This window comes from Cervus canadensis, chromosome 23 (genome assembly GCF_019320065.1).
Source record: "Cervus canadensis isolate Bull #8, Minnesota chromosome 23, ASM1932006v1, whole genome shotgun sequence".
Taxonomy (NCBI): domain Eukaryota; kingdom Metazoa; phylum Chordata; class Mammalia; order Artiodactyla; family Cervidae; genus Cervus; species Cervus canadensis.
The window spans coordinates 15,752,648-15,778,105 of record NC_057408.1 but is presented as its reverse complement, the minus strand read 5'-3'; the positions used below and the strand labels follow the sequence as shown (position 1 = coordinate 15,778,105).

The 25,458-nt window shown below is 35.8% G+C and overlaps 1 protein-coding gene and 1 non-coding gene across 3 annotated transcripts in view; one reads left to right on the top strand and one right to left on the bottom strand.

Moving 5' to 3' along the window:
• The window catches only part of RELCH (RAB11 binding and LisH domain, coiled-coil and HEAT repeat containing), a 113,250-nt gene that overhangs the window by 64,299 nt on the left and 23,493 nt on the right, over nucleotides 1-25,458 (bottom strand). For both annotated transcript variants that reach the window (XM_043444211.1, XM_043444212.1), the window contains exons 2-10: nucleotides 20,729-20,818; nucleotides 14,621-14,692; nucleotides 14,454-14,509; nucleotides 14,236-14,349; nucleotides 9,337-9,540; nucleotides 9,145-9,236; nucleotides 8,227-8,520; nucleotides 3,059-3,134; nucleotides 1,956-2,051 (exon numbers count right to left, since the gene is read on the bottom strand). In XM_043444211.1, the coding sequence (XP_043300146.1) occupies nucleotides 1,956-2,051; nucleotides 3,059-3,134; nucleotides 8,227-8,520; nucleotides 9,145-9,236; nucleotides 9,337-9,540; nucleotides 14,236-14,349; nucleotides 14,454-14,509; nucleotides 14,621-14,692; nucleotides 20,729-20,818 (1,094 nt within the window). The remainder of the gene's footprint in view (nucleotides 1-1,955; nucleotides 2,052-3,058; nucleotides 3,135-8,226; nucleotides 8,521-9,144; nucleotides 9,237-9,336; nucleotides 9,541-14,235; nucleotides 14,350-14,453; nucleotides 14,510-14,620; nucleotides 14,693-20,728; nucleotides 20,819-25,458) is intronic.
• Nucleotides 3,373-3,563, top strand: LOC122425932. Its single transcript, XR_006265080.1, has one exon. It is a non-coding gene; the product is annotated as a U2 spliceosomal RNA (small nuclear RNA).

Here is a 25,458-nt window from a genome sequence, read left to right as displayed (position 1 = left end):
CAATCATACAAATGGACATTTTAATTGTATTCACATACCAATAAAAAGGCTTATACTGATAAAAGAACACAAAAAACTTGAGAAATAAGAAAAAACAAAAATGTTAATCCTTAAATTATAAGACCTTTTAAAAAAATATAAATTAATGGAACTAGAGTAAAATATTAAATACAAGTAATCCAATATCAAAGGAAAAAATCAAATAAAAGTTTTGTGCTTCTATGCCCTGGGATTAGTTTCAAAGAAAGGCAAGATAAACCTAATTATTTACCAATTTAATTTTGAGGGAATACAACTCTGCTATATTAAAAATGGTAAATTTTCTGGTAAAACAAAATATGATACAAATGATTAAGTAAACAAAGATAAGTGATCAATTCTTCATGAAATTTTAAGTATAAAAATATTTTTAAATATAAAAAACGTAAATCAGCCAGAAAAGTAAACATCATACCACAAATAAAATATACATGTATATATAAATATATGCTTACATATATATTTATATATGTAATATATCTGATTACTGATGATGCAAATTTATAAAAACTTCATGCAGTACAATCAGATTTTAGTGGTAGAGTTTTTTATGATTAAAAAAGGGAAAATAAAAATTTTAAAAAAGCTTAAACTGCATCTCATAACAATTAGGTTTCTATGCTATTTTAAAGATTATCTTAAGGAAACATAGTAAAAGGGATGCAAACATTAATGCATTGCACAGATTATGTTACAAGCTGAAAAAGGAAAAAGAAGCTCAAACACCATTCTGCCAGGCAGAACTGCAAAACAATCTGAAATTGGACACTGATCCTTCAAGACATAGAAAATTTTCATACTTCTTAATATCTTACAACTATTCTTAAATGTTAGGTAAAATAAAACCATAAGTAAGAAAACAGTCATGTTTATCATTTTTAAATTAAAAATACCTATAGGTATAAAAATTATTGAAGCTCTACATATACGTCTTCTTGAGGATCAGTACAAATTTCGTGCGCTAAACAGATAATTAAGGATAAGCTCTTATATGGGTATTGCCAATGCACTGTGTACCTATCATACTGTAGGTCCCATGAATTATGATTAAAACCAGTGGTAAAGATTAAGAGGATAACAAAAGAAAACTTGTAGGACACGTTTGATAATAGTCTTAACCTATTTAAAAAATCTGTGAATTGCAAATTGATTTCATAAATTGAATAATTCAAATAAATAAACTTGTTTGTAAATAAATCATTCACTATTTAAATGAGATTACAAATAATTTTTCCTTAATCTTTTAATGGTGAAATATAACTCTAAAGAATACTTTCTATAGTATTTGTGGCTTATAACATAGGCAATGTGTACCAAAATAAATCTGCTACTCTATTTTAGACATTTAAAGCATCTGTCAATAACAGGTTAGCTACAAGAAAAACAAAAAGATACTCTCAAAAGTTACTGCAGACAATATTATAGCTATCCTATTCTAAGACAAGTCTAACTACTGCCAAACAAATAAACTAACACTAATAAGAGGTAACTACAAGTACATTTAAGAAAAGAGTTACATTATTAGTGCCTATTAACGTTCAATCCCATGGCTGTCTATTTCTGTAGGCAAGTCACGCACGTCACATCAAGAGAGAGATCCAATACACTAGTTAACCGGTAACGTAGGGAAGGACGGTGTTCACGGCACAGAGATGGACCTACAGTAGTAGTTAGCGTTGCAGAAGCTAATGATGCTTTAAGCAAAACTGGAAAACATGAACACCATGCAGTTTTACTGAACTCACCTGACAGAGGTGTAAAACCATTCTCTAGGAGCAGAGATGCATGCACAAAAGTAAGAATATGATTGCAAGTAATAGACTTTAACAAAATAAAAATATAACACTAAACTTCAAAATGACAAAAAATGGACAACATGATGATCTGGGGGATGACAGTGCTCCTCTGGGCCTCACCTCTCTCTTGGCCAACAGCACGTTGGGGACGATGTGCGGCAGGCAGCGGCCCAGCATCAGCATGACGCTCGTCTCACTGTCTGCGATCCGAGACACCTAGAGGACCACAGGGTTAATCACGGACGGCACTGGAGGCCTCCTGCCCTGTCACTTCTGTTTCAAACACATATTCAAAAGGACAATTTATGATGAGGAGGAAAACAAAAACCACCACCACCTGAGATTCCAAACAGGACAAACATTTTTGTAGACCAGAAATGGATTTAAAACACTAGTAAGAAGCAAGGGAGCGGACAGGGAGGCTTACTAGACTTCAGTTCTGGGAACAAAGAACGATAACACAGGACTGGGGCAGCTTCAATGGTTTTCAATCTTTGTTTTGGGGGGAAAGGTACCCACATAGTCACGATCTTTGGCTAAGGTGAAAGAGTAGTTTGCATAGTGAAAACGCATGCAGGGGGAAGTCCAGGGGGGCTGCCCCAGTCTTACAGTGAGAACTGCCAGACTGCCTCCAAACCACTCTCTAGCTCTCTCAGATTCCTAACGGCACTGTGGGACAGAAGCCCAGGAGAGGTGAAGTGGAAGCAACCACAAGAAAGGCATTAACAGAAAGAGAGAAGGATCAAGAAAGGAGAAAAAAAAACACCCTTTTAAGATAAGCCTGCAACAACCGCTACAAAGGACTTGATGAAAAGAAATCCGAGAGCCAATAAACTCTGCAATCAAAGACAATCAATCCTAGAGAAATTAAAAATGGAGTAATCTAAAAATAACCAAAGTTACGAATAATACATACACCTGACTTGGTTTTCTAAATTACACCATAGAGAGGCATATAATTGTAGGTTGGTAGACATAAAAAATTAAAACTAGACTGTAAAGAGTCACTTTCATACTAAATAGAGCTTTAATCCAAAGATAAAAATAATCAACTACTTTCCTTAAAAGCTGAAAACTTTGGAATTATTTCTTAGAGTGTTTTGTTAGTTTAAATAATAGATTTGTACTTGAAACAGAGTTGTATTACAATTATTTTTTGGGTAAAATGCTAAGAAGAAAAACGGAATGTTTTAAGAAAGTTGCAAGAATCTGCTGTAACTTACCTCTGATCCTAAACGACTATCTGCTGACATTCGACAGAAAGAGAGTAGTGCTTGATGGAAAGCAGGAGACAACTTCCTAGAAGAAAATGTTGAATGAAAATGGGACAATTACCACATAGTTAAACTGGCATTTAAGGAGAAAGTAAGTTGCAGGTTATAATTCCCATCACCCCACAAATGTTTGAATCTCTCAGCCACAAAAGATTTAAGATCACTTCACTGGAGAATCATACAGGGAAAAAGGAATAGCAATAGCTGCTGAATTTAAAAGAGCTTGATATTATGTGAACGAATGTCTTAAAAATGTTAATGGAATCGCTTCTCGGCCTTTTGGCTAAGATCAAGTGTAGTATCTGTTCTTATCAGTTTGATGTCTGATACGTCCTCTATCCGAGGACAATATATTGAATGGATTTTTGGAGCTGGGAGTTGGAATGGGAGCTTGCTCCGTCCACTCCACGCATCGACCTGGTATTGCAGTACTTCCAGGAACGGTGCACCCCCTTCGGGGAAGAAAGAAAGAAAAAAAGAAAAAAAAAGAAAAAAAAAAAAATGTTAATGGATTAAACCTGAAGTTGTATAGCAGGTCAATGACTATAGAAAGTGTTTGCAAAACCTGAAATGAGGATTTTTTCTTTTTCTTCCCTAATTCTCTATGGTCCCAGAAAGGTAAAGAGTGGCTGTGAAGGCTAACCTGGTATGTTACTGAGAAGTTCTGCAGATCTATATCATGATAATGATAACCCTTAATGTTAGAAACCCACATAAAAGAATTAAAAATTTAAAATAAATGAAGGAGAGGCTCATTCAACATTCACATTTATTTTAAATGAAGGATTTTTTGTAATTGAAAATATTAGCCATTTATGTTTAATAAAGAAAGCTAAACATTTATATTTGTAAAATAACAATGGTCTCTATGTCATTGTATTCATAATATTGTAACTATGAGTTGTACTTCATGTGCTTAATCTATGAAGAAAAGGGGTAACATCTAAGGTTACATAACAGAGGTTATTTAGTATACACCACAAAGCGGGCCCCAGTAGTATCTGATTTCGGAGTTGGAGTGCCAAAGCTGAAGCCTGTTTGCTCATTATGTCCCCCCTCCCCTATTCTCACAGCGGAGGGAGCTACAATGCATCTAACTGCCCAAGCCAGAAAGTCTTTATCCTTCCCTTAGTTTTAACCTCCTAATCCAACCAATTTTTACCTTCTAACTATCTTATAAATCTACCTACATTTTTCCAATACAGGCAATTCCATCATTTCTTTCTTGGACTCTTCCAACAGATATCCCATGAGTCTCCATTATTACTACTTCTAATTACCACTACTCTAGAGGACTCTTTCTAAAACTTCAGTTCAGTTCAGTTCAGTTCAGTCACTCAGTCGTGTCCAACTCTTTGCGACCCTGTGGACTGCAGCGCACCAGGCCTCCCTGTTCATCACCAACTCCCCGAGTTTACTCAAACTCATGTCCATTGAGTCAGTAATGCCATCCAACAAGCCCATCCTCTGTTGTCCCCTTCTCCTCCCACCTTCAATCTTTCTCAGCATCAGGGTCTTCTCCAATGAGTCAGTTCTTTGCATCAGGTGGCCAAAGTTCTGGAATTTCAGCTTCAACATCAGTCCTTCCAATGAACACTCAGGACTGATCGGATCTCCTTGCAGTCCAAGGGACTCTCAAGAGTCTTCTCCAACACCACAATTCAAAAGCATCAATTCTTTGGTGCTTAGCTTTCTTTATAGTCCAACTCTCACATCCATACATGACTACTGGAAAAACCATAGCCTTGACTAGATGGACCTTTGTTGGCAAAGTAATGTCTCTGCTTTTTAAGATGCTGTCTAGGTTGGTCATAACTTTCCTCCCAAGGAGTAAGCGTCTTTTAATTTCATGGCTCCAGTCACCATCTGCAGTGATTTTGGAGCCCCCCAAAATAAAGTCTGACACTGACTCCACTGTTTCCCCATCTATTTGCCATGAAGTGATGGGACCAGATGCCATGATCTTAGTTTTCTGAATGTTGAGCTATAAGCCAACTTTTTCACTCTCCTCTTTTACTTTCATCAAGAGGCCCTTTAGTTCTTCTTCACTTTCTGCCATAATGGTGGTGTCATCTGCATACCTGAGATTATCGGTATTTCTCCCGGCAATCTTGATTACAGCTTTTGCTTCCTCCAGCCCAGCATTTCTCATGATGTACTCTGCATGTAAGTTAAATAAGCAGGGTGACAATATACAGCCTTGACGTACTCCTTTTCCAATTTGGAACCAGTCTGTTGTTCCCTGTCCAGTTCTAACTATTGCTTCCTGACCTGCATACAGATTTCTCAAGAGGCAGGTCAGGTGGTCTGGTATTCCCATCTCTTTCAGAATTTTCCACAGTTTGTTGTGATCCACACAGTCAAAGGCTTTGCATAGTCAATAAAGCAGAAGATGTTTTTCCGGAACTCTCTTGCATTTTCCTTGATCCAGCGGATGTTGGCAATTTGATCTCTGGTTCCTCTGCCTTTTCTAAATTCAGCTTGAGCATCTGGAAGTTCTCGGTTCACGTATTGCTGAAGCCTGGCTTGGAGAATTTTGAGCATTACTTTACTAGCGTGTGAGATGACTGCAATTGTGTGGTAGTTTGGACATTCTTTGGCACTGCCTTTCTTAGGGATTGGAATGAAAACTGAGCTTTTCCAGTCCTGTGGCCCTGCTGAGGTTTCCCAATTTCCTGGCGTATTGAGTGCAGCACTTTCACAGCATCATCTTTTAGGATTTGAAATAGCTCAACTGGAATTCCATCACCTCGACTGGCTTTGTTCATAGTGATGCTTCCTAAGGCCCACTTGACTTCACATTCCAGGATGTCTGGCTCTAGGTGAGTGATCATGCCATCGTGATTATCTGGGTGGTGAAGATGTTTATTCTACAGTTCTTCTGTGTATTCTTGCCACCTCTTCTTAATATCTTCTGCTTCTGTTAGGTCCATACCATTTCTGTCCTTTATTGAGCCCATCTTTGCATGAAAATTTCACTTGGTATCTCTAATTTTCTTGAAGAGATCTCTAGTTTTTCCCGTTCTATTGTTTTCCTCTATTTTTTTGCATTGATCACTGAGGAAGGCTTTTTTATCTCTCTTTGCTATTCTTTGGAACTCTGCATTCAAATGGGTGTATCTTTCCTTTTCTCCTTTGCCTTTCACATCTCTTCTTTTCATAGCTGTTTGTAAGGTATTCTCAGATAACCCTTTTGGCTTTTTGTATTTCTTTTTCTTGGGGATGGTCTTGCTCCCTGTCTCCTGTACAATGTCACAAACCTCCGTCCATAGTTCATCAGGTACTCTGTCTATCAGATCTAGTCCCTTAAACCTATTTGTCACTTCCACTGTACAATCGTAAGGGATTTGATTTAGGTCATACCTGAATGGTCTAGTGGTTTTCCTTACTTTCTTTTAAAACTTAGATACCATCATGTTCCAAGTCTCTAAAATGAGTTAACAGAGCTTATATGACTTAGTCTCAGCTTAATTCTCCAACTTCCCCTCCTGTCTTCTCATTTGCATGCTTTGCTTCAATCTTCGTAAATCCTTCTTAGCTCCCAAGTGCAGTGTTCTTCCTGCTCCTGTTAGTCCCTCTTAGGGGGAAGACCCTCTTATCTCTTTGCCTGGTTCACTGCTACTTACTCCTCAGGTATAAACTTAGGAAACACTTCTTCCCTGAAACCTTCCCTACTCTGATGAGGACGTTAGGTACCCTGACTGTGTGTTCCCCAAGCAAGCTGAACTCCTCTTGTATTACCACCTTTCACAATGTCATAATTGCCTGACAGCCTCTCTCACACTGTAACGTCTGTAACCGAAGGGTACCCTATGTCTGGTTACCGTTACTCTGCTCTTCATTTGGGCTTCTCTAGTGGCTTCATCTGGGCTTCCCTAGTGGCTCAGATGGTAAAGAATCTGCCTGCAATGCAGGAGACCCGGCCTGGATCCCTGGCTTGGGAAGATCCCCCAAAGAAGGGAATGGCTACCCTCCTCCAGTATTCTTGCCTGGAGAATTCCATGGACCTCGAGAAGATTGGCAGGCTATAGTGCATGCGGTCCCAAAGAGTCAGACATGTCTGAGCAACTAACACTTTCACTCTTCTTTTAAACTTCATACTCTTCATTAACATTGCCTGACATACAGTTAAGAGCTAAAAAGGTTAGTTGGATAAATTTAACAATCATCCTTCTCCTGAGAGTGGCTTTGGACTATAAAGGAGATATATGGAACTACTAAACATTAAGAACTACTACAAATGCCGCTGCATTATTTTTATGACTATCTCTTAACCATATTAGATTAAATGCACTTTGAGGACTGGGCCATGTCTATTTCAATCCTGTGACCCTCCTCATAAAACCTACACATACATACACACACAACCACACACAAAGTTGTGGCACATGAGTAAAAAAATTTGCTTTGGAAAAAAAAAAATCAAATACTTCTCACTAATAATGAGTACCTTTAAGTCTAAAACTAATTAGTCATGCTTTCCTATTACATCCCAACACTTCCTCTAATACTCCTCCATTTAATAGGAGGAGGAAGTATGACTGGCTCAGAATGCATCACAAGCTATGTGTGAGGATTAACTAAGCTAGCATATGTAAAGCATTTAGAACTGTGCCTGATATATAAAAAGATCTCAATAAATATTCTTCTCTTAGAGAATATTCTTTTTTCACATTATAATGTAAATACTTTTTGTCTCCTCTACTAGGAAGCAAACATAGGAAAAAGGACTAAGATCAAGAACTAATCAACTTTTTAGTAAAAGCAACTATTTAATATCAAAATGTTCAACTGAATCTGATAATGACTATAGAACACAGAAAAGGTAAAAAACACTGGGTAAAATACAGCACACAGAACATACATATTATTTATGCGTTTCAGTACTTAGCTAAAATAGGACCTAGTTCAGTTATGGTCCATTCCTCTTTAACACAATTTAACTTAGTAATTACTCGTGATTTTTTGCAGTGATGTGGACTCTGCTATGTGTTAAGTTCATGTCAGACATAAAAATTCATGTATCTGATCTGCAAAATAAGAACTGAAACTCTTCTAGTTTGACAATGTACTAAATAGCTGAAAGATGCATTTCAAAACACAGGACACATACTAACCTATTGGGTTTATCAAAATGAACTGTGTTTTTACTTGATGGAGAAGAAGATGGTATTCCTTCTCTTTCTCTCCTGGGGAAAGAATGTGGGAAATTCTCTTTAGGAACAGTGGAATCAACTTCATCTGATTTTGAAAGATGGACATCCTTATTTTCTCCCTTGTCCAAACTATTTATAATTGAATTCTTTCCACTGTCTTCAGAGTCTTTGTGGGGAGACTGATCCAAAGAAGGCTGAACAGAGTCACAAACTACAGGGCTGGCAAAGTGTTCATTTTTGAGGAAGTCCATTTCACTGTAAAAGAAAGAGAAATTATTAGTGAAGAATTGTATTTTTTAAGACTTTGGCAATAGCATAAACCTCATACTGGGTTTAATGCTTTAAAAGTATAATATATTAATAGAAAGTGGTTTGTCAACAAATGAATCTTTTCTGTACCATATATATTGATGCTTCATATAGAAACGTAGCCACAAACTCTTACAAAACATAAAAATGGTTTTGTAAACTATGCTTTGGATTATCACTTAGCCTTCTTCGTGTGTGAAATGTGGAAAATTCCATCTAACCCATATCAGGAGTATAAGAATTAAATGAAATAATGAATGGAAAATATGTATAACACTAGCACGAAGAAGTTACTTTATTACTACTGATAAAACCTGAAGAAAGTAAAAAATATCTTACTCCTTGGTTCTAAGACATATATGATTTTATGATTATTACAGTGATTAACAACTTTTTTGGGGAAAAGAACACATTAAGTATATAAGCAATTATAAGATTTTTTTTTCCCCAGAAGTATTAGGATATGAAAAATTATAGCTTACAACTGAAATATTATCTTATACGCTTATATAATGTCAATTTCTTTAATAATTTTAAGAGGTTTTATAGAAATGATGATTAAGTACTAACCTTTCAAGTCTTCTGATTTGTTCCATCAAAGACCATTTCTCACTATTTAATAAACTAATTTTATCTTCTAATTTCTGTACTAGCAAGGAGTTCTAAAATCAAAATGGGAGAAAAACAGAAACTCAAGATCTCATAGTCTGCTTTGACATGGCTTAAACACTTTTTGTGGACTTGATTATTAACAGGTCTCACCTCTACAGTCTGAGGAGTTTCAAGGGTTGAAGGAAGGTTGCCTAAAACTGGTGTCAGAGCCTCTAATTCGTCTTCTTCTACACCGCTGGCCACGTCCACAAGGTCTTTCCCAGTTACTTGATGATTTCCAAAATCCCGGTAGAGCTGCAGTAAGTCTGGAGGTTTTGGAATGTTTAATCCTACATCATCCCATAGTTCAAAATCCTAAAAGATAAAAAACAGTAGCATAAAAAAATCTATGTGGCAGTTTTATCTTGCATCTTTGAGATGTATCTTTTCCTTATTGCTAATCTTGAAAACTCAACATAATTGTGTGATAATGTCAAAGTGTATGTGCCCGGTGAATAAACATCCTGGAAGTCAGGAAGTGTCTAGGATTAGAGTGTGAGATGCACCCCCACCTCATACTTGGAAAATAAGGGAAACAGGGTCCTCAGTGGAGAGACAAATTTTCTTTACAGCAAAAAGGATATTCTGGACTTCGCTAGTGGTACAGTGGATGAGAGCCTGCCTGCAGATGCAGGGGACCTGGGTTTCGTCCCCGGTCCGGGAAGATTCTACCTGCCTTGGAACTACTGAGTGCAAGCTCTAGAACTCGAGGGCTGCAACAACTGAGCCTGCAACCTGTGACTACTGAGACTCACGCACCTAGAGCCTGAGCTCTGCAACAAGAGAAACCAAGGAATGAGCAGCCCATGTACCCCAGAGTGAAGAGTAACCCCAGCTCACCACAACTAGAGAAAGTCCGCGTGCAGCAACAAAGACCCATCATAACCAAAGAATTAAAAAATAATAAATTTCTAAAATTAAAAAAAAGTATATTCAGAGAGAAGTTGAAAATAAAGAATGTTTATTTACAATAAGAAAATTTCACATAGCACCACAGAAAGGAAAGATAGGAAGTAAAAGAAAGAATGGGCAAGAGGGAACCAAAAAACAGTAAGACAAGGATTATATGCAGATAAAAATATAAGAAAACTATCAATAAGTGTGTATTGAGTGTTACTATACATGCAGATACAGAGATGAACAAGAGAGTCATTTAGCCTCAAGAAGATTACAGGCTAATCAAGGGAGATAAGAGATAATCTTAGGTAACAATAGAGCCATTAAGATAAAATCAGGCCACTGATATAAATGATCAAAAATAAAGTCAGGTAAAAAGTCTTACATTTTAGGCAGAGGCTAGACATGAAAGGAGTGAGGGCTCTAGGATAGAACTGCTTTAAGGTCAGTTGAAATGACCATTAAACATCACTTTAGTGGTTAAAGAATAAGTAATGATGAGCACTTGCACTGCCCTTTATAAAACATTTTTATTGGGGTATATAATTAATAAATAACAAACTGCACAATTTAAATCCAACTGTTTGTGACCCCATGGACTGTGGCCTACCAGGCTCCTCCGTCCATGGGATTCTCCAGGCAAGAACATTGGAGTGGGTTGTCATTTCCTTTTCCAGGGGATCTTCCTTACCCAGGGATCAAACCTGGGTCTCCCACCTTGTAGGCAGATGCTTTTACCATCTCCACCAGGGAAGTATTAAATCCACAAGCTAATTTAAAATGTATAGTCTGCTAGGTTTTGACATCTAAGTACACACCTGAAGAGATCAATGCAATCAAGAAGATGGACTTGGGGGCTTCCCTGGTGGCTCAATGGTAAAGAATCTGCCTTCTAATGCAGGAGGCACAGGTTCGATCCCTGACCTGGGAAGATCCCACATGTCCTGGAGCCACTAAGCCTGTGCGCCACAGCTACTGAGCCTGTTTGATCTAGGGCCTGGGAGTTGCAACTATTGAGCCCATGTTCTGCAACTACTGAAGCCCACACCCCTAGAGTCCATGTTTTGCAACTACTGAGTAGCCCCCGCTCGCTGCAACTAGCAAAAAGTCAGCACAGCAATGAAGACCCAGCACAGCCAAAAATAAATAAAGCAGAGAGAGAGAAAAAAAAAGATTAAACACCAAAGCTAGGAAAAAAAAAAGATGAACTGTTCACTCCCCAGTTTTACTGCCTGCTTGTAATACTTTCCCCTTTTTCCTCACAGATGCCCTGTTCCTAGGCAAATACTGTTCTGTTTTCCGTCACTGTTACAAGTTTACATTTCTTAGAATTTTATATATGTGGAAGCATACAGCAAATACTCTATTTGTCTGGTTTCTTTCATCCAGATTATTGATTTTCAGACTAATCTATGTTGTTGTATCTGTCAGAGGTTCATTTTTTTTTTTTTTATTGCTGAGTTAGCATTTCACTGTAACGATACATCAAAATTTTTTATTCAACTTCCTGCTTTTGGATACTTGGGTTGTCTCCCTAATGTCAGCTATTATAAATAAAGTTGGTGTGAACACTATGTAGCAGTCTTGGTATGAACATCTCCCTTCACTTCTCTTGGACTGTAATATCTAGGAATGGAATGATCAAGTCATATAGGTGGTGAAGGTTTTAATTTTTTTAAAATAGACTGCCAAAAAATGTTCCAAAGTGACTGCACCATTTTGGACTCCCAAGAGCAATGATGATATTTTTACTTACTCCACATCTTTGCCTAGACTCGGTACAGTCTCAGTTAAACATTCTAGTAAGTGTGCTATGGTATTTCATTGTGACTTAATTTTTATCTACCTAATGCCTAAAGATGTAGAACATTTTTTTTCATGCGCTTATTTGATATCCATATGTGTTCTTTGTTGAAGCATCTGTATAAATGTTTTGTCCATTTTTTTAAAAATTGGGTCTTTTTTAAAATAATTATATTCATTTTAGAGAGTTCTTTAAATATTCTGCATAGAAATTCTTTATCAGGTATGTTACTTGAAATATTTTAACTAATCTATGGCTCATCTTTTCATTTGTTTAGAATCGCCTAAGAGTAGAAGTTATTGACTTTGATGAGAACAAATATTTGATGAAGAATACCATACTTTTGGTGTCATATATAAGAAATCTTGGCCTACCTTCCAGGGTTGCAATGAATTTTTCCATGTTTTCTTCTAGGAGCCTTATGGCTTTATAATTTACATTTAAACCCATGATCCATTTGAATTACTTTTTGTATATGGTGTGAGGTATGGTTCGAAGTTCATTTTTGGAGGTATATAGATATCAAAATGTTACAGTACAAATTGTAAAAAAGACTATACTTTCTGAATGGAATTTACTTTATGCTTTGTTAGACATCAAAAGATCATCTATGTGTAAGTTAATCTCTTGACTCTCCACTAAGTTCCAATGACCTGTCTGCATTTATGTCAATAAGATACTGCCTGAACTATAATACCTTAAAGTCAGCTAGTTGAAGTCCCCTAATTTTGTACTTCTTTATTAAAGTTGTTTTGGCTATACTATGTTACTTCCATTTCCATAGAAATTTTAGAATAAGCTAACCTCTACAAAAAAAGTTGGCGAGATTCTGATTAGGATTGTGTTAAAAGTACAAATCAATTTTACAGAAATTGACACTTTGACAATACTGAATCTTATCTATTAGCACAATATATCTCTTCTTTATGTCCTCTTTATTTTCTTTCAGCATGTATAATAGTTTTCAGTGCATAATCCTTCATCATATTTATACCTAAGTATTTCCTATTTTTTTTAATACTTTTATAAATGGTATCTTTAAAATTTGAATGTCTATTTGTTGCTAGCATACAGAAATACAATTCATTTTTGTTTACTGATCTTGTATCCTACAACTTGTCTATCATCACTTATTATAGTGTCTTTTTTAATGCAGTCTATAGGATTTTCTATATATATAATCATGTTACCAGTGAAAGTTTTCTTTCTTCTTTTCCAAAATATATGCCTCTTCTTTTTCTTGCCTTGTACTGGCTAGATTCCTCAGTATGATGTTCAACAGAAGTAGTGAGAGCAGATATTCCTGTTTTATTCCTTATCTTTCTCATTAAGTGTGATGTTAGTGATAGTTTTTCTGTAAATGTCTTTTATGAATTTGAGGAAATTCCTCACAATTCCTAATTTCTTCAAAGCTTTTATGGGAAAGACACGTTTGATTGTGTCAAATGTTTTCTTTTGAGATGATCATATGATTTCTTTTCTCTTTTGAAAAGTTTCTTAAAATGGTGAATTACAATGATTGGTTTTTGGACTAATCAATCTTATGTTCCTCAGATAAACCATTTGGTCACTGTGTATTAGCATTTTTACACATTGTTGGATTTGATATAGTAAAATGTTATATAGATTTTCTACATCCATGCTCATGAGGAAAATGAGCCTGTAATTTTCTTTGTTAGCCAGGTCTGTATCTGGTTTTGATATCAGAATTATGCTGGTCTCACAGAATGAGTTTTGAACAATACCCTTGTCTTCAATTTCTAGAAGAGTTTGTGGAGAAGTGGTATTACTTCATTACTTCTTCCTTAAATATCTGGTAGGTATCTACAGTGATATAACATTGTTCATTTACTTTACTTCTTCCTTAAAAGTCTAGTAGCTATCTACAGTGATATAACTTTGCTCATTCCAGATTTTAATAATTTGCTTCCTGTCTCTCTTTCTTAATAAGTCAGGCTAGAGGTTTATCAATTTCATTAACCTCGGAAACCCTGTTTTTTGTTGTTATTAATTTTTCTCTGTTGTTCTCTGTTGCCTATATCACTGATACAGTCTCATTTTTAATATTTCCTTCCTTTTAACTTCTTTGGACTTCAGTTAATTTTCTTTTTCTAGTTTCTTAAAACAGAAACCAATCTTCATCAATTTGAAATCTTCTTTCTTTTCAAGTCAGTATTTTGGTGTTGCAGAATTTTACTGTATCTATAACTTTTAAAAAAAATTAAACAAGCTAGATAAAAGAGTAAATAAGTACATTATAAATTAGAAAGGAAACAAATTATTGTTAAAAAAAAAAAAGGAAACTGTACCTGATCATCATTTTCATCTGAAAACGTTATTGATGTCAGCTTGTAGTTATTCTTCAATAAAAATTCATTGACTAAGAAGTTTAGAGCTCTCTTTTCAAGAGGTTTGATTGGCTCCTAGAGACAGATAAAAGATGGATACACTACTGTAAGTCTTCCTCTTTCAATATTTGTCCTACCATTTCATATGGAAGATACTTTTAGATCTGACATTCACCCACCTGAATTTCAGGACTTGATTTATAATTTTTTCGTTCCTGTAAAGGAACTTCATGTTCTGGTGGAAGAAAAGACAAATAATATTTTACGCTTTTACATTTGAAAATATCTCAGCTACTTCTACATTGTCAAAGTAGGAAAAGTCTCAAAAAAGTTGTATGTACACCACCTGCAGCCTTTGTCAGGTTGGCTCGGAGGGCCTGAATGGTCTCCTTGGCTTTCCGTAGTTCAAACTCCAGGACTGGACAGGGATTTGGAATAAACACACACAGGCATCCAACCAAGAAAAGGGAAACAAAAATAAAAAATAAAAAGCAAGGATGGGTATGAAAAAAAAATACAATTTGTATTGAAAACAGAAAGCATGCAATCTTTATGAAACTTGTGAACGCATGCAGCAGAGTTGATTTGCGAGCAAACTGGTGAATGTTTTCCATAGTTTTAGAATACAGGGGACTACTGATCAAATGTTCTAGCTGTCTGACAAGGAATAGCTCTATTTAAAAATAAAATCTATGGCATATTCTCATTTAGGCAAAAAAAAACCTTAGGTGTTGTGCTTCACTCAGTCCAGGTAAGAAATGTAATGGAATGTTTCCAGGTGACATAATTTTAGGGGAAAACACAAAACTTAGATGAAGTTCTAGCAAATACAGTTAAAGAAAATCTTAGGATTAAAAAAAAAGTATTTATCTAGAATAATGTTATAAATCAACATACAGAAACAGTGAATATATTCCTTCATTAAGATGTTGAAGAAGTATGTTTTAAGTATCTTACAAATATGGGATGTCTTATCAATTTTCCTACAAACAAGTATATGTCTTCTATAAACAAGCACAGATATGTTAAACACGTATCTAAAAAAAGTTCCAAGGGATTTATTTTAGGTTTCATTTAAAGCCAAAGAACAGACATACGTTTGTTTTTTAAGTTACAATTAAAATCATTCTAAAGTAAGTGATTGTGTACAATTCTAAGAGTGTAGTTATCTAAGGATACTGAATAAAATTAAGTAGAATTTCAAAGTTTCTGACAACTCTTCAAACAGATATTTGTTCACATTAAGAGGTACTAATGAAACTTAAAGATTTATCCTGTTACTGCAGAGTCTAATACAATGAACATGAATACTGAGGAAACATTTTAATGAGATTTTTGAAATGTTTCATCATGACCAAGATTTAACTATGTCTTTACTGGGAATTTTCTTTAAAATATATAAATACTGCCATGAAGAAAAAAGTATTGGGGGGAAAATGTCATTTCTGTGAAGAAAAGCTCTGAGAAAATTAAGTGATCTTTGTCACAACTGTATATTAAAAATATTATTATTTAAATAGTTCTGCATAAAGATGAGTAAATTTAAAACTTTACAGATGCAACTTTTTCCTGATTGACTAATAAACAGAAAAAAGAAGATGGCAAATGAAATGCTATCAGAGACAACAAAGCTATAAAAATATATGGAAAAAATAGAATTCACTCAGTTTGCACATTTTCATTAAAAACTTAAGATGTAACTGAATCACATCTAGTACAGAAGGCCAATTATTTTGATGCACAGAATTTCACTGCAGCAACATGGAAGCACAGCTAAAAATCAGATGACGTGTATATGACTATTTCTTTTTTTGGTCATCAGCAATGCTGATCTGCAAACATTTCTGTGCAACAAAGTAGAAACATTTTCCCTAAAAATTACACTTCTGGAAACTCTTAGAGTTTGTATTTAAAGTCAGACTGCACAGCTTTGACATGTAAGGTAAGTACAGAATAGATTTATTTTTCTTCTATTTCAAAACTCTAGGTTTTGATTTAAAAGCACTTCACTATACCATAAGCAAAGGAAGTATACGTATCATACTTTCAGTATCACTTACAATTTACTAAGACATATTACAGAACAATTGCAGATCAGAAATGCCCTGCACCAGAATGATAGAATATGAAAAAACAAAACAAACAAAAAAACTGGTTAAAACACAAACTGTGGGGGGAAAAAAAAAACTCAATTCAACTTGTGAAAGTTTAGGTGACCAAGAGCAAAACAATGAAGGATCAAGGCACAGAAAGCCAGAAAAACCCAAGTCAGACGGCAAGAATTTATATTTTTATGCACATCTACACACACATTGTCAATGCCATTAAAAGTTACCACTGCTTTTAAAGCTAGTGCTTATCAAAATGAATTCACTCTGCTGCATGTTTCTTAATATATAATACAGACTTTAAAAGACAAAGGCATATTTTTGAGGCTACAGCACATCTTTATAAAGGCACAGTATGATCAAATAATTGCAGTTATGTGAAAAAGTTTTACATGAAAGGTCTGAACAGATATATTTACACACACATGAATTTGTCACTTCTTTATTAAAAGATATTGGATTAAAACTCAAAACTTATTACTTTGTAAAGTGATACATTATACCAAGCAACCTCCAAGTAGTTTTCAAATGTTATAATTCTTCATAAGAATGTTTGAAGAAGTGAATGTTTTTAAAAAACACTATAGGAACCAGCTACCAGCCTGCTCACTCCACTACCCCAACCCTCTACTAGCCCAACACTGCTGAATGCAATTTTAGTGGAACTAAAGTAATAACTGCAAAGATATAGGTATATTGTAATACTGCATGTTATAATCTTACCAAAAAATTAATGACTAAGTCAGTATCAGCCATTCTAGATTAGCTGAAACAGTTATTTCTCAATCAAAGTTGGATAATACTGCTATTGTATCAGGGGTACTTGAGTGCTTAGTTAAAGATCAGGCACTCTTGACTTGAGATATATGCAAGTGTGTATCACTACTATCTTAAACTACTTGTTAGTCTTAGTTCTTTAAGCACAAAACTCAAAATAATGGTGCTCTATAAACATGTTCATTTAGAGATCTTTTCCTCATTTAAGGAACACCTGCACAGACTTGAAAAAATAACCAGATTTTTAAATTTAGGAAAATGATGATGAAAATCATCACATACATATATATAATATATATCACACACATATATAATATATATATATATATATATATAAACACACACACACACACATATATATGTCAGATCAACAGTTTATTAATGGTTAGAGCAGACCCTACATTTGCATCATGGGGCAACGGACTCAAAATCTGTGTTATCTATAAACTCCTTCTGCCCAAGACTGGTACAGGAACATCAAACAGATTTTTGTTCTTTCTCAGTAAGGTTTACATGTGATCTAATGATAGATGACACAGTAATTATCTCTTCTCAATTACTGGTCTTTCAATTAGCTTCTAAGTTACTACCAATGGTTAGTAAAGAGACAAAAATCTCTTTGGAAATGGGAATTGTGATTAATTTAAATTTTCAGCCACATATCACACATGTGGTTCAACAACAGGCTATGGTACAAGAGCCCTAAGAGTCTAAAGGCTATTATCTTGGAATAATATGTATTTTCTTCCTTTTCCCAGTGAAGAGGAAAGACTGCATCCATTCATTCATTTATACTGAAGTATCACTGACTTATAACACTGTGTTAGTTTCAGGTGTATAGCATAGTCATTCCATTTTTTTGTAGCCTATATTTCATTATAGGTTATTACAAGATATTGGATATAAACCTTTGTGCTATGAAGTAAACCCATGTTTAGTAGTTCGTATCTGTTACTCCTGTACTCCTAACCTGTCCCATCCTCCCCTCTCTCTCCGCTTTGGGGAACCACAAGTTTGTTTCCTATGTCTCTAAGTCCATTTCTGTTTTATATATATATATTCACTGGTATTATTTTTAGATTCCACATATAAGTGATATCACATATCACTTATTTGTCTTTCTCAAGACCGCATGTATTTATATATTAGCATTATATAGTAAGCAAAAATTACTTTATTTCCCCAAACTTAGAGAAAGAGTATAATCTTCAGATTAAAAATATAAGGTCAAAACTAATTGCCAGTCCAGGTTCGATGCATGATACAGGGTGCTCGGGGCTGGTGCACTGGGATGACCCTGAGGGATGGGATGGGGAGGGGGGTTCAGGATGGGGAAAACATGTACACCCGTGGCGAATTCATGTCAATGTATGGAAAAACCAATACAATATTGTAAAGTAATTAGCCTCCAATTAAAATAAATAAATTTATATCATAAAAAAAACCTACCAACTATTTAAAATTTTCATTCTTAGTTATGTTTGGTTATAGCATTTTGCTTAGTTATAACATCTTGCTTTTACATCCATGTTTCCCCTAATTAAAAATACCAACATACCTAATAACAAGAATAATGATGGACCTCTTAAATTTTTCAGGTTTTCAAATAAAAATTAGAGGAATGAAAATAATTATGTGGTCTATTTCTGGGTTGAAGTTATTTTCAAATACATAACCATTTGAACAATAATACAATATACAAAACTAAATATATTTGGTTAGTTTCAAAGAAACTAAAATACCATGTATTTAACACTTAATAAATAACATAAAACATATAATATCTAACATTTACTATATAATTAAATATACCATAATGCCACTTAACAAATGATATAATTAGGAGGATGAGCCCTAAAATTATGGAAATAATTCCCGCTTGATTTGCTAATTTTCAGATATCACTGATGTGATTTGCTCCTTTGACACAGCTGTCGATTAACAATGCTCACGACTAAACCATGACCATGGAGGAGGCAGCTGCACTGAAGTCTTCCGATGACTCCCCCTCAGCTGACACTGCTGTTGTTCTCATGGCTCACTCCTCTCTGAGCCTCTGCTGAACTAAAAATGATTGCATCATTTTTTCCCCTAAATCATGTAATACTGTTTGAGATTTTTAAACATTCAATAGCTCTTTTCTCAAGCAATAAATGAAAAGCACATATTGGAATGTCATTTTACATAGGTCAAACTTAATCCTTCACCCTAAGAGGTGGCATATGGTACAGAGTTGTGGGCTCTGTTGCTGAGCTATTCTACATTTGAGTCTTAGCTCTGCCACTTAAGTCTTAAGATTCTCTGAGTGCCTCGGTTTCTTGGGGAGTGGAAGATGAGGATAATTCTATAACCTAATGAGTTAACATACATTTACAAAATGTTCAGAAAGGAGCGAGTGCTATATAAAAATTAGCGCTCAAAAGCACTCGTCTTTATTCATCATGACTACGACAAGCAAATATATGGCAGGTTTTAACAACCCTGTGCCAGTAAAGGGAAAAAAAGAATCAACAGGGTTGATGAAGAGGGGAAGCCACAGTGTGGATGCTCCCTGACCCCACAGGGCCCTCACGGGCTCCACCCGTCCCATGTGGCATCTTTCCTACGCCGGGTATGCCCGCCATTCCGGTGGGTTAAAATACGTAGCTGAGGGTGGCTTCCCATCTATCTCAGAGTCAACATCCCGTGAAAATTACAGCTCCCATAAAGACGTTCAGGAACGACTTCAATCACTGAGTCACAGCCTGAAGCGCCAGAGAGGCACCAGTCACTGGACGTCTGAGGAGCCAGGGCTTCCACACTGGCAAATTCAGAAGAATCAACTGGCCTCATCTGATGTGGGCAAATACAGAGGGTACAAATTGGTCTTCTGAAATCCCTACAGATCCTATGGTGACGCCAAAAAGGCAAAACTGGAGGGAGGGTGGAGAGGGGAAGGAGACTGGAATGTGGAACCAAGCAACTAAAAAGGATGCTGGTCTTCTTTTTGGAATGGGCAAAGTCCAGGAAACCCTGAGTGGGCAGAGCATTGACAACCTCTATTTTCAGGATCACAGGAAAGTCAAATGAAGTTTCCAGAGGGATGCAGTGGCGGCCAGGGAGAATCCAAGGAATGAAGACAAAGCTGTGATCACCAATCAGCATGGAAGTATTTAAACCAATTTTTAACCATCAGCAGAGCTGCATTGGTATACACCACGCAAACATTACTTAGCCCTGGTCCGGGGGATAAAAGGAATCAGGAAAGCAAGGTCCAAATAACTTCGCACTAAACCATGGCTGACTTACACCAGTTTTATATTTATGTGGCTGTAAACTGTTAGCTGTAAGCAGAACTCAGTAGTTTTAGGCACACATAACCAAAAACTCAGAGCATCACCGGGAAGAGCAGCTGGGGGTTGCTGAACATTCAGGAATGCTCCCTGAAGCCAATAAATTGGTAATATAACTTTGTGTGATAACTATCTAATTCTATTCACATACAGAACTGTAGAAGGAAGAGAATTTTTCAAGTCATTTCATTATTTCTGGAATGTCAAAAACATCCAAATCTGTCTTTAGAATCTTACCTGCCACTCTCTCATCTGTTTCCCTGTTACCATCATCTGAATATCTTGCAAAGTCTAAAGAATCAAGGGTACTGATGCTCCCAGCTCGATCTGTAATAAATCAAAAACAGAAAAAAAAAAAAAAGGAAGAATTAAACAGCTTTTTATTTAACTGCCAAAATAAGGGACTGGAAATCAATTACCTATGATTTTTTTTTTCCAGTTAATAAACTATGATTCTAAGGTATAGGAATTCTATTAAAACTATAAGGTGAAAATGCTCATACTAATTAAACTACTTTGAAGTAACTCAAATTTCCCTGCCCAGATCTCTAACTCCTGAATAAGACACACACAGGGTATAATGCAACCAGCCTAGCTAAGGACAACAGAACTGCAAACAATTTGGATTTTATTCCAAGTCCAATGGAAAAACAACAGAAACACACGCATTTTTAGAAACTGGCTGCTGTAAGGAAAGTGGTTTGCAGAGAGACCAGCTCAGAGGCTATTATGTAAATCAACTATACTCCATTGAAAAATAAAAATTAAAAAAGAGAGGCTATTAGAGTCATGTAAGGGCTTCCCCAGTGGCATTAGTGGTAAAAACAAAACAAAACAAAAAACAAACCTGGCTGTCAGTGCAAGAGACATTAAGAGACTTGGGTTCAATCCCTGGGTCAGGAATATCCCCTGAGGAGGGCATGGCAACCCACTCCAGTATTCTTGCCTGGAGAATCCCACAGACAGAGGAACCTGTGGGCTACAGTCCATAGGGTCGCAAACAGTCGGACACAACTGAACTGACTTAGCACAGCACACAGCACAAAGGTGTGTAGGTGAGAGATGATCAGATCAGGCCTAGAACAGAGGTACTAGAAATGCGAGAAGTGGTCAGATTTGGGTTATTTTTTGGTGTAAAACTAACATGTCCCAGTAGTGAAATGAATGTGGGTTTAAGTAAAAGAAAACAAGGTGATTCCTGAAGACTCCATTTACTGAATTTGTAATATGAGATGCAAAAGATGAATGCAGGGCCTTTAGGAGGTCTGTGTTTTAAGCGCACGGGGGTGGTATGGAGTGTTCTTAGCTTTAGGCAAATTTTTAAGTGTCTCTAAACAGAAAAACACACTGTAAAAATTCTCACTTGAAGGAAGAAATCAAAGCTGACACTTATTAAGGGAGATGTATCTAGCTAATGCAAAGAAGGGACAATAGGTCAACTCTTTATTATATCATGCTACTTACAGAGTACTTATTATTTATATATTGCTCTAAGGAATAGATTATCTGTTTAGAAAGCACTATCTGGGCAAATAAATGCAGATTACAGAAATATAGATGTGAAATCCACATATGGCTCCCCCATCTCCTTTTAAAACAATTAGTATATGCCAATAACTGAAATGGTTGACTTTTCAAATAGAGTTATGCTATTATCAGTGTACTTTTTATCTTTAAATTCCTATTAAGGTGAACTAAGTGAAATTCTATACATAGTACTCTTCTGAGAACACACTGTTTGTATTCAGAGAAGCATTTAATTTCTTTGCACTTTAATTATATCTGATAAATAACAACTTACTATTAACTTATGTTGTAAGATAGTATAAACAAATAATAGGAAATCAAGTACACCGTTCATTAGAACGTAATTTATTTAAGCATAAACCAAGAAATATCAAATAACAATATTTACTATAGAAATCTCAAAAGTTCATATTAAAATGGGTTGAAATTAGGAATACTACTCAGCAATAAAAAAACTACTGATATATGCCACATGACTGAATTTCAACACTTTATGATGAATGAAAGAATCTTTATACAGAATACACACTGTGTAATTTCATTTACATGAAGTTTTAGAATAGACAGTAGTAATTTATGGAAGAAAAAATCATTATAGTGGTTCTTGGAGTCGGGGGCTGACTGACTGGGAGGAGGTATGAGGGAGCTTTCTGGGGTGACACTGACTGACAGGAGACTGGGTCATCACAAGTGTATTCATTTGTTAAAATTCATCCAATAGGACACTTGAGACGTATATTTTACTGTCTTTAAATTTGCCTCAAAAGAAAAAAAGGTGAATTCTAAACATTGAGCCCAAGTCAGTGATATGCATGCTGAAATATTTAGAGGGAAGTATACCGGTACTGAAAAGCTTCTCTGGTAGCTCAGTCGGTAAAGAATCTGCCTGCGGTGCAGAAACCTGGGTTCGATCCCGAGGTGGGGAAGATCCACTGAAGAAGGAAATGGCAATTCACTCCAGTATTCTTGCCTAGAGAATCCTATGGACAGAGGAGCCTGGCAGGTGAAAGCCCATGTGGTTGCAAGAGTTGGATACGACTCATCAACTAAGGGCTTCCCAGGCGGCGCTAGTGGTGAAAAACCTGCCTACCAATGCAGGAGATATAAGAGATGCAGGTTCGAATCCTGGGTCGGGAATAGCCCCTGGAGGAGGAAATGGCAACCCACCCCAGTATTCTTGCCTGGAGAATCCCATGGACAGTGGAGCCTGACCCTACAGTCCATAGGGTCACACAGAGTCGGACACGACTGAAGTGACTTAGCACAAACAAACAGCAACTAAACCACCACCACCACCGATAACTGCAACTTCATTTCAAATGCACAAAAAAATAAGATGAACTTTCAGATGGGTTGAGGATCAGAGGGTTGTATAAATCGGAGATAAAGCAATCATAGTAAAAATTTAATTGCATAATCGAGGTGGTAGATATCAGCTGTAAAAATTCTTTCCCACCTTTCTTAAGTTTTGAAATTTTCAAAAAAAATGTTGGGAAAAAAACCTGGATGTACAAAGAGGACCAAAGGAAAAACCACAAGTTAAATCCAGGATCCACTGACTCTTAGAATTCAATAACTGAAGTTATAATACTGGGAAATAGCTATAATTTCTTATTGTCTTAAAGGACGAAATAAATAATTTTGCTTTACTTCTACCATTTGAAATGGAACCAAAGTTAGACAACGTGTCACAAAAAGAAAGAAAGAAATTTCAAAATGTAACGGATAAACTTCATAAGGCTTTTCACTTATACATCTTTTAAACAAGTAAAAGTACAAAATGCTTGACTGGAACAGACCACTGACCTATGAATACATCTGCCTGGTAAATAACTAATATATATTATAAAAGGGTGTTCTCAGATCATTGTATGTATACTATACCTAAAATTTCCTGTGATTTTTTTTTTTTAAATAATGACTTTTCTCCAATGATTTGTACCTTACTGCAAATAAAAAAAAAATTTCCTCCAATTATATAAATACACATACTATAAATAATTATAAAAATAGAGGTACATGGAAAAGTAGATAAACCATTCCGATCTTACTAAGATTGGAAACATGACCAGAGATTATTAATTCCCCCCCCCCCCCAAAAGATATTCTTTTCTGAACTCTCTTCCCCGGGTGTAAGTACACATATACATTTCTGCAAAAACAGAATGGATACTTGCATCTTTGTAACCTGCTTTTTAAAAATGAAGATCATGTAGTAAGATTTTGCCATATTGATAGGGCGATGGATACATATTGCTTAGACTGCTTTCTAAATTAAGTAAGCACAGCAATCTGAGTTCCATCCACAGTATACAATAGCAGTTGTCAATGTTTGGTGGTATTATTTTTAATCTCACCAATTTAACATATATTATAAAATTATTTTATTTAATTATGCATCTCTTTGATTCCTGGTGAACTCGAACATTCTTTTAAAGATATAATGGCCATCTACCTTTTTTGGGTGTACGTGTGCAAATTTTCTATTCACTTTTCTTTGACCACATAACTAACATCCAGATTTTCCTGGTAAGTTATTTTGCCATTATTGCCGTAATCAGGAACTCCTCTTGAGTACCAGTTCCTCTGCTCACACTCACAAGCATGTTTTAGCTCCTCACTAGCTAGTCTCATGTCTCCAACCTGTGTATTAAAACATGTACACCCAGTAGGATAAATCTTTATCAACCAATATTCTGGTGGTGTAGCAGACCTCACTGTTTTATTCCTGAGTTTCATAAATGGTGAAGTATGATGCTGGTTGTTGATTTCAGATATATATTTTTCTACATGTTAAGTATCTAATGTTAGTTTTCTAAGTATTTATTTCTCTTTTTGGTATTTTCATTCAGACATACAGGCCTACTAAGTTAGAGGCTACTTGATCATCATGCATTATTCCTCCATTATACTATTTCTCCAGAAGTTTGTAATAGGAAAGAGTTTTGGGGGAAAGCTGCTGCTGCTGCTGCTAAGTCACTTCAGTCATGTCCGACCCTGTGCAATCCCACAGACAGAAGCCCACCAGGCTCCCCCGTCCCTGGGATTCTCCAGTCAAGAACACTGGAGTGGGTTGCCATTTCCTTCTCCAATGGATGAAAGTGAAAAGTGAAAGGGAAGTCACTCAGTCATGTCCGACACTTAGCGACCCCATGGACTACAGCCTACCAGGCTCCTCGGTCCATGGGATTTTCCAGGCAAGAGTACTGGAGTGGGGTGCCATTGCCTTCTCCATTGGGGAAAGCAAACGCAGTTTAATTTCTGTCTTGGTATTATTATGACCATTGAAAAATATATTCTAACTTTTTTTTTAGTTCCAAGTCAACAATTTTCTATTTTCCAAGGAAAAAAAGCTTTAATATCTTTTAAACTATAATAACAAAAATGTCATAAAAGTAAAAGCAATCTCCCAATGTATTAAAATATATGCCATGTCAGAA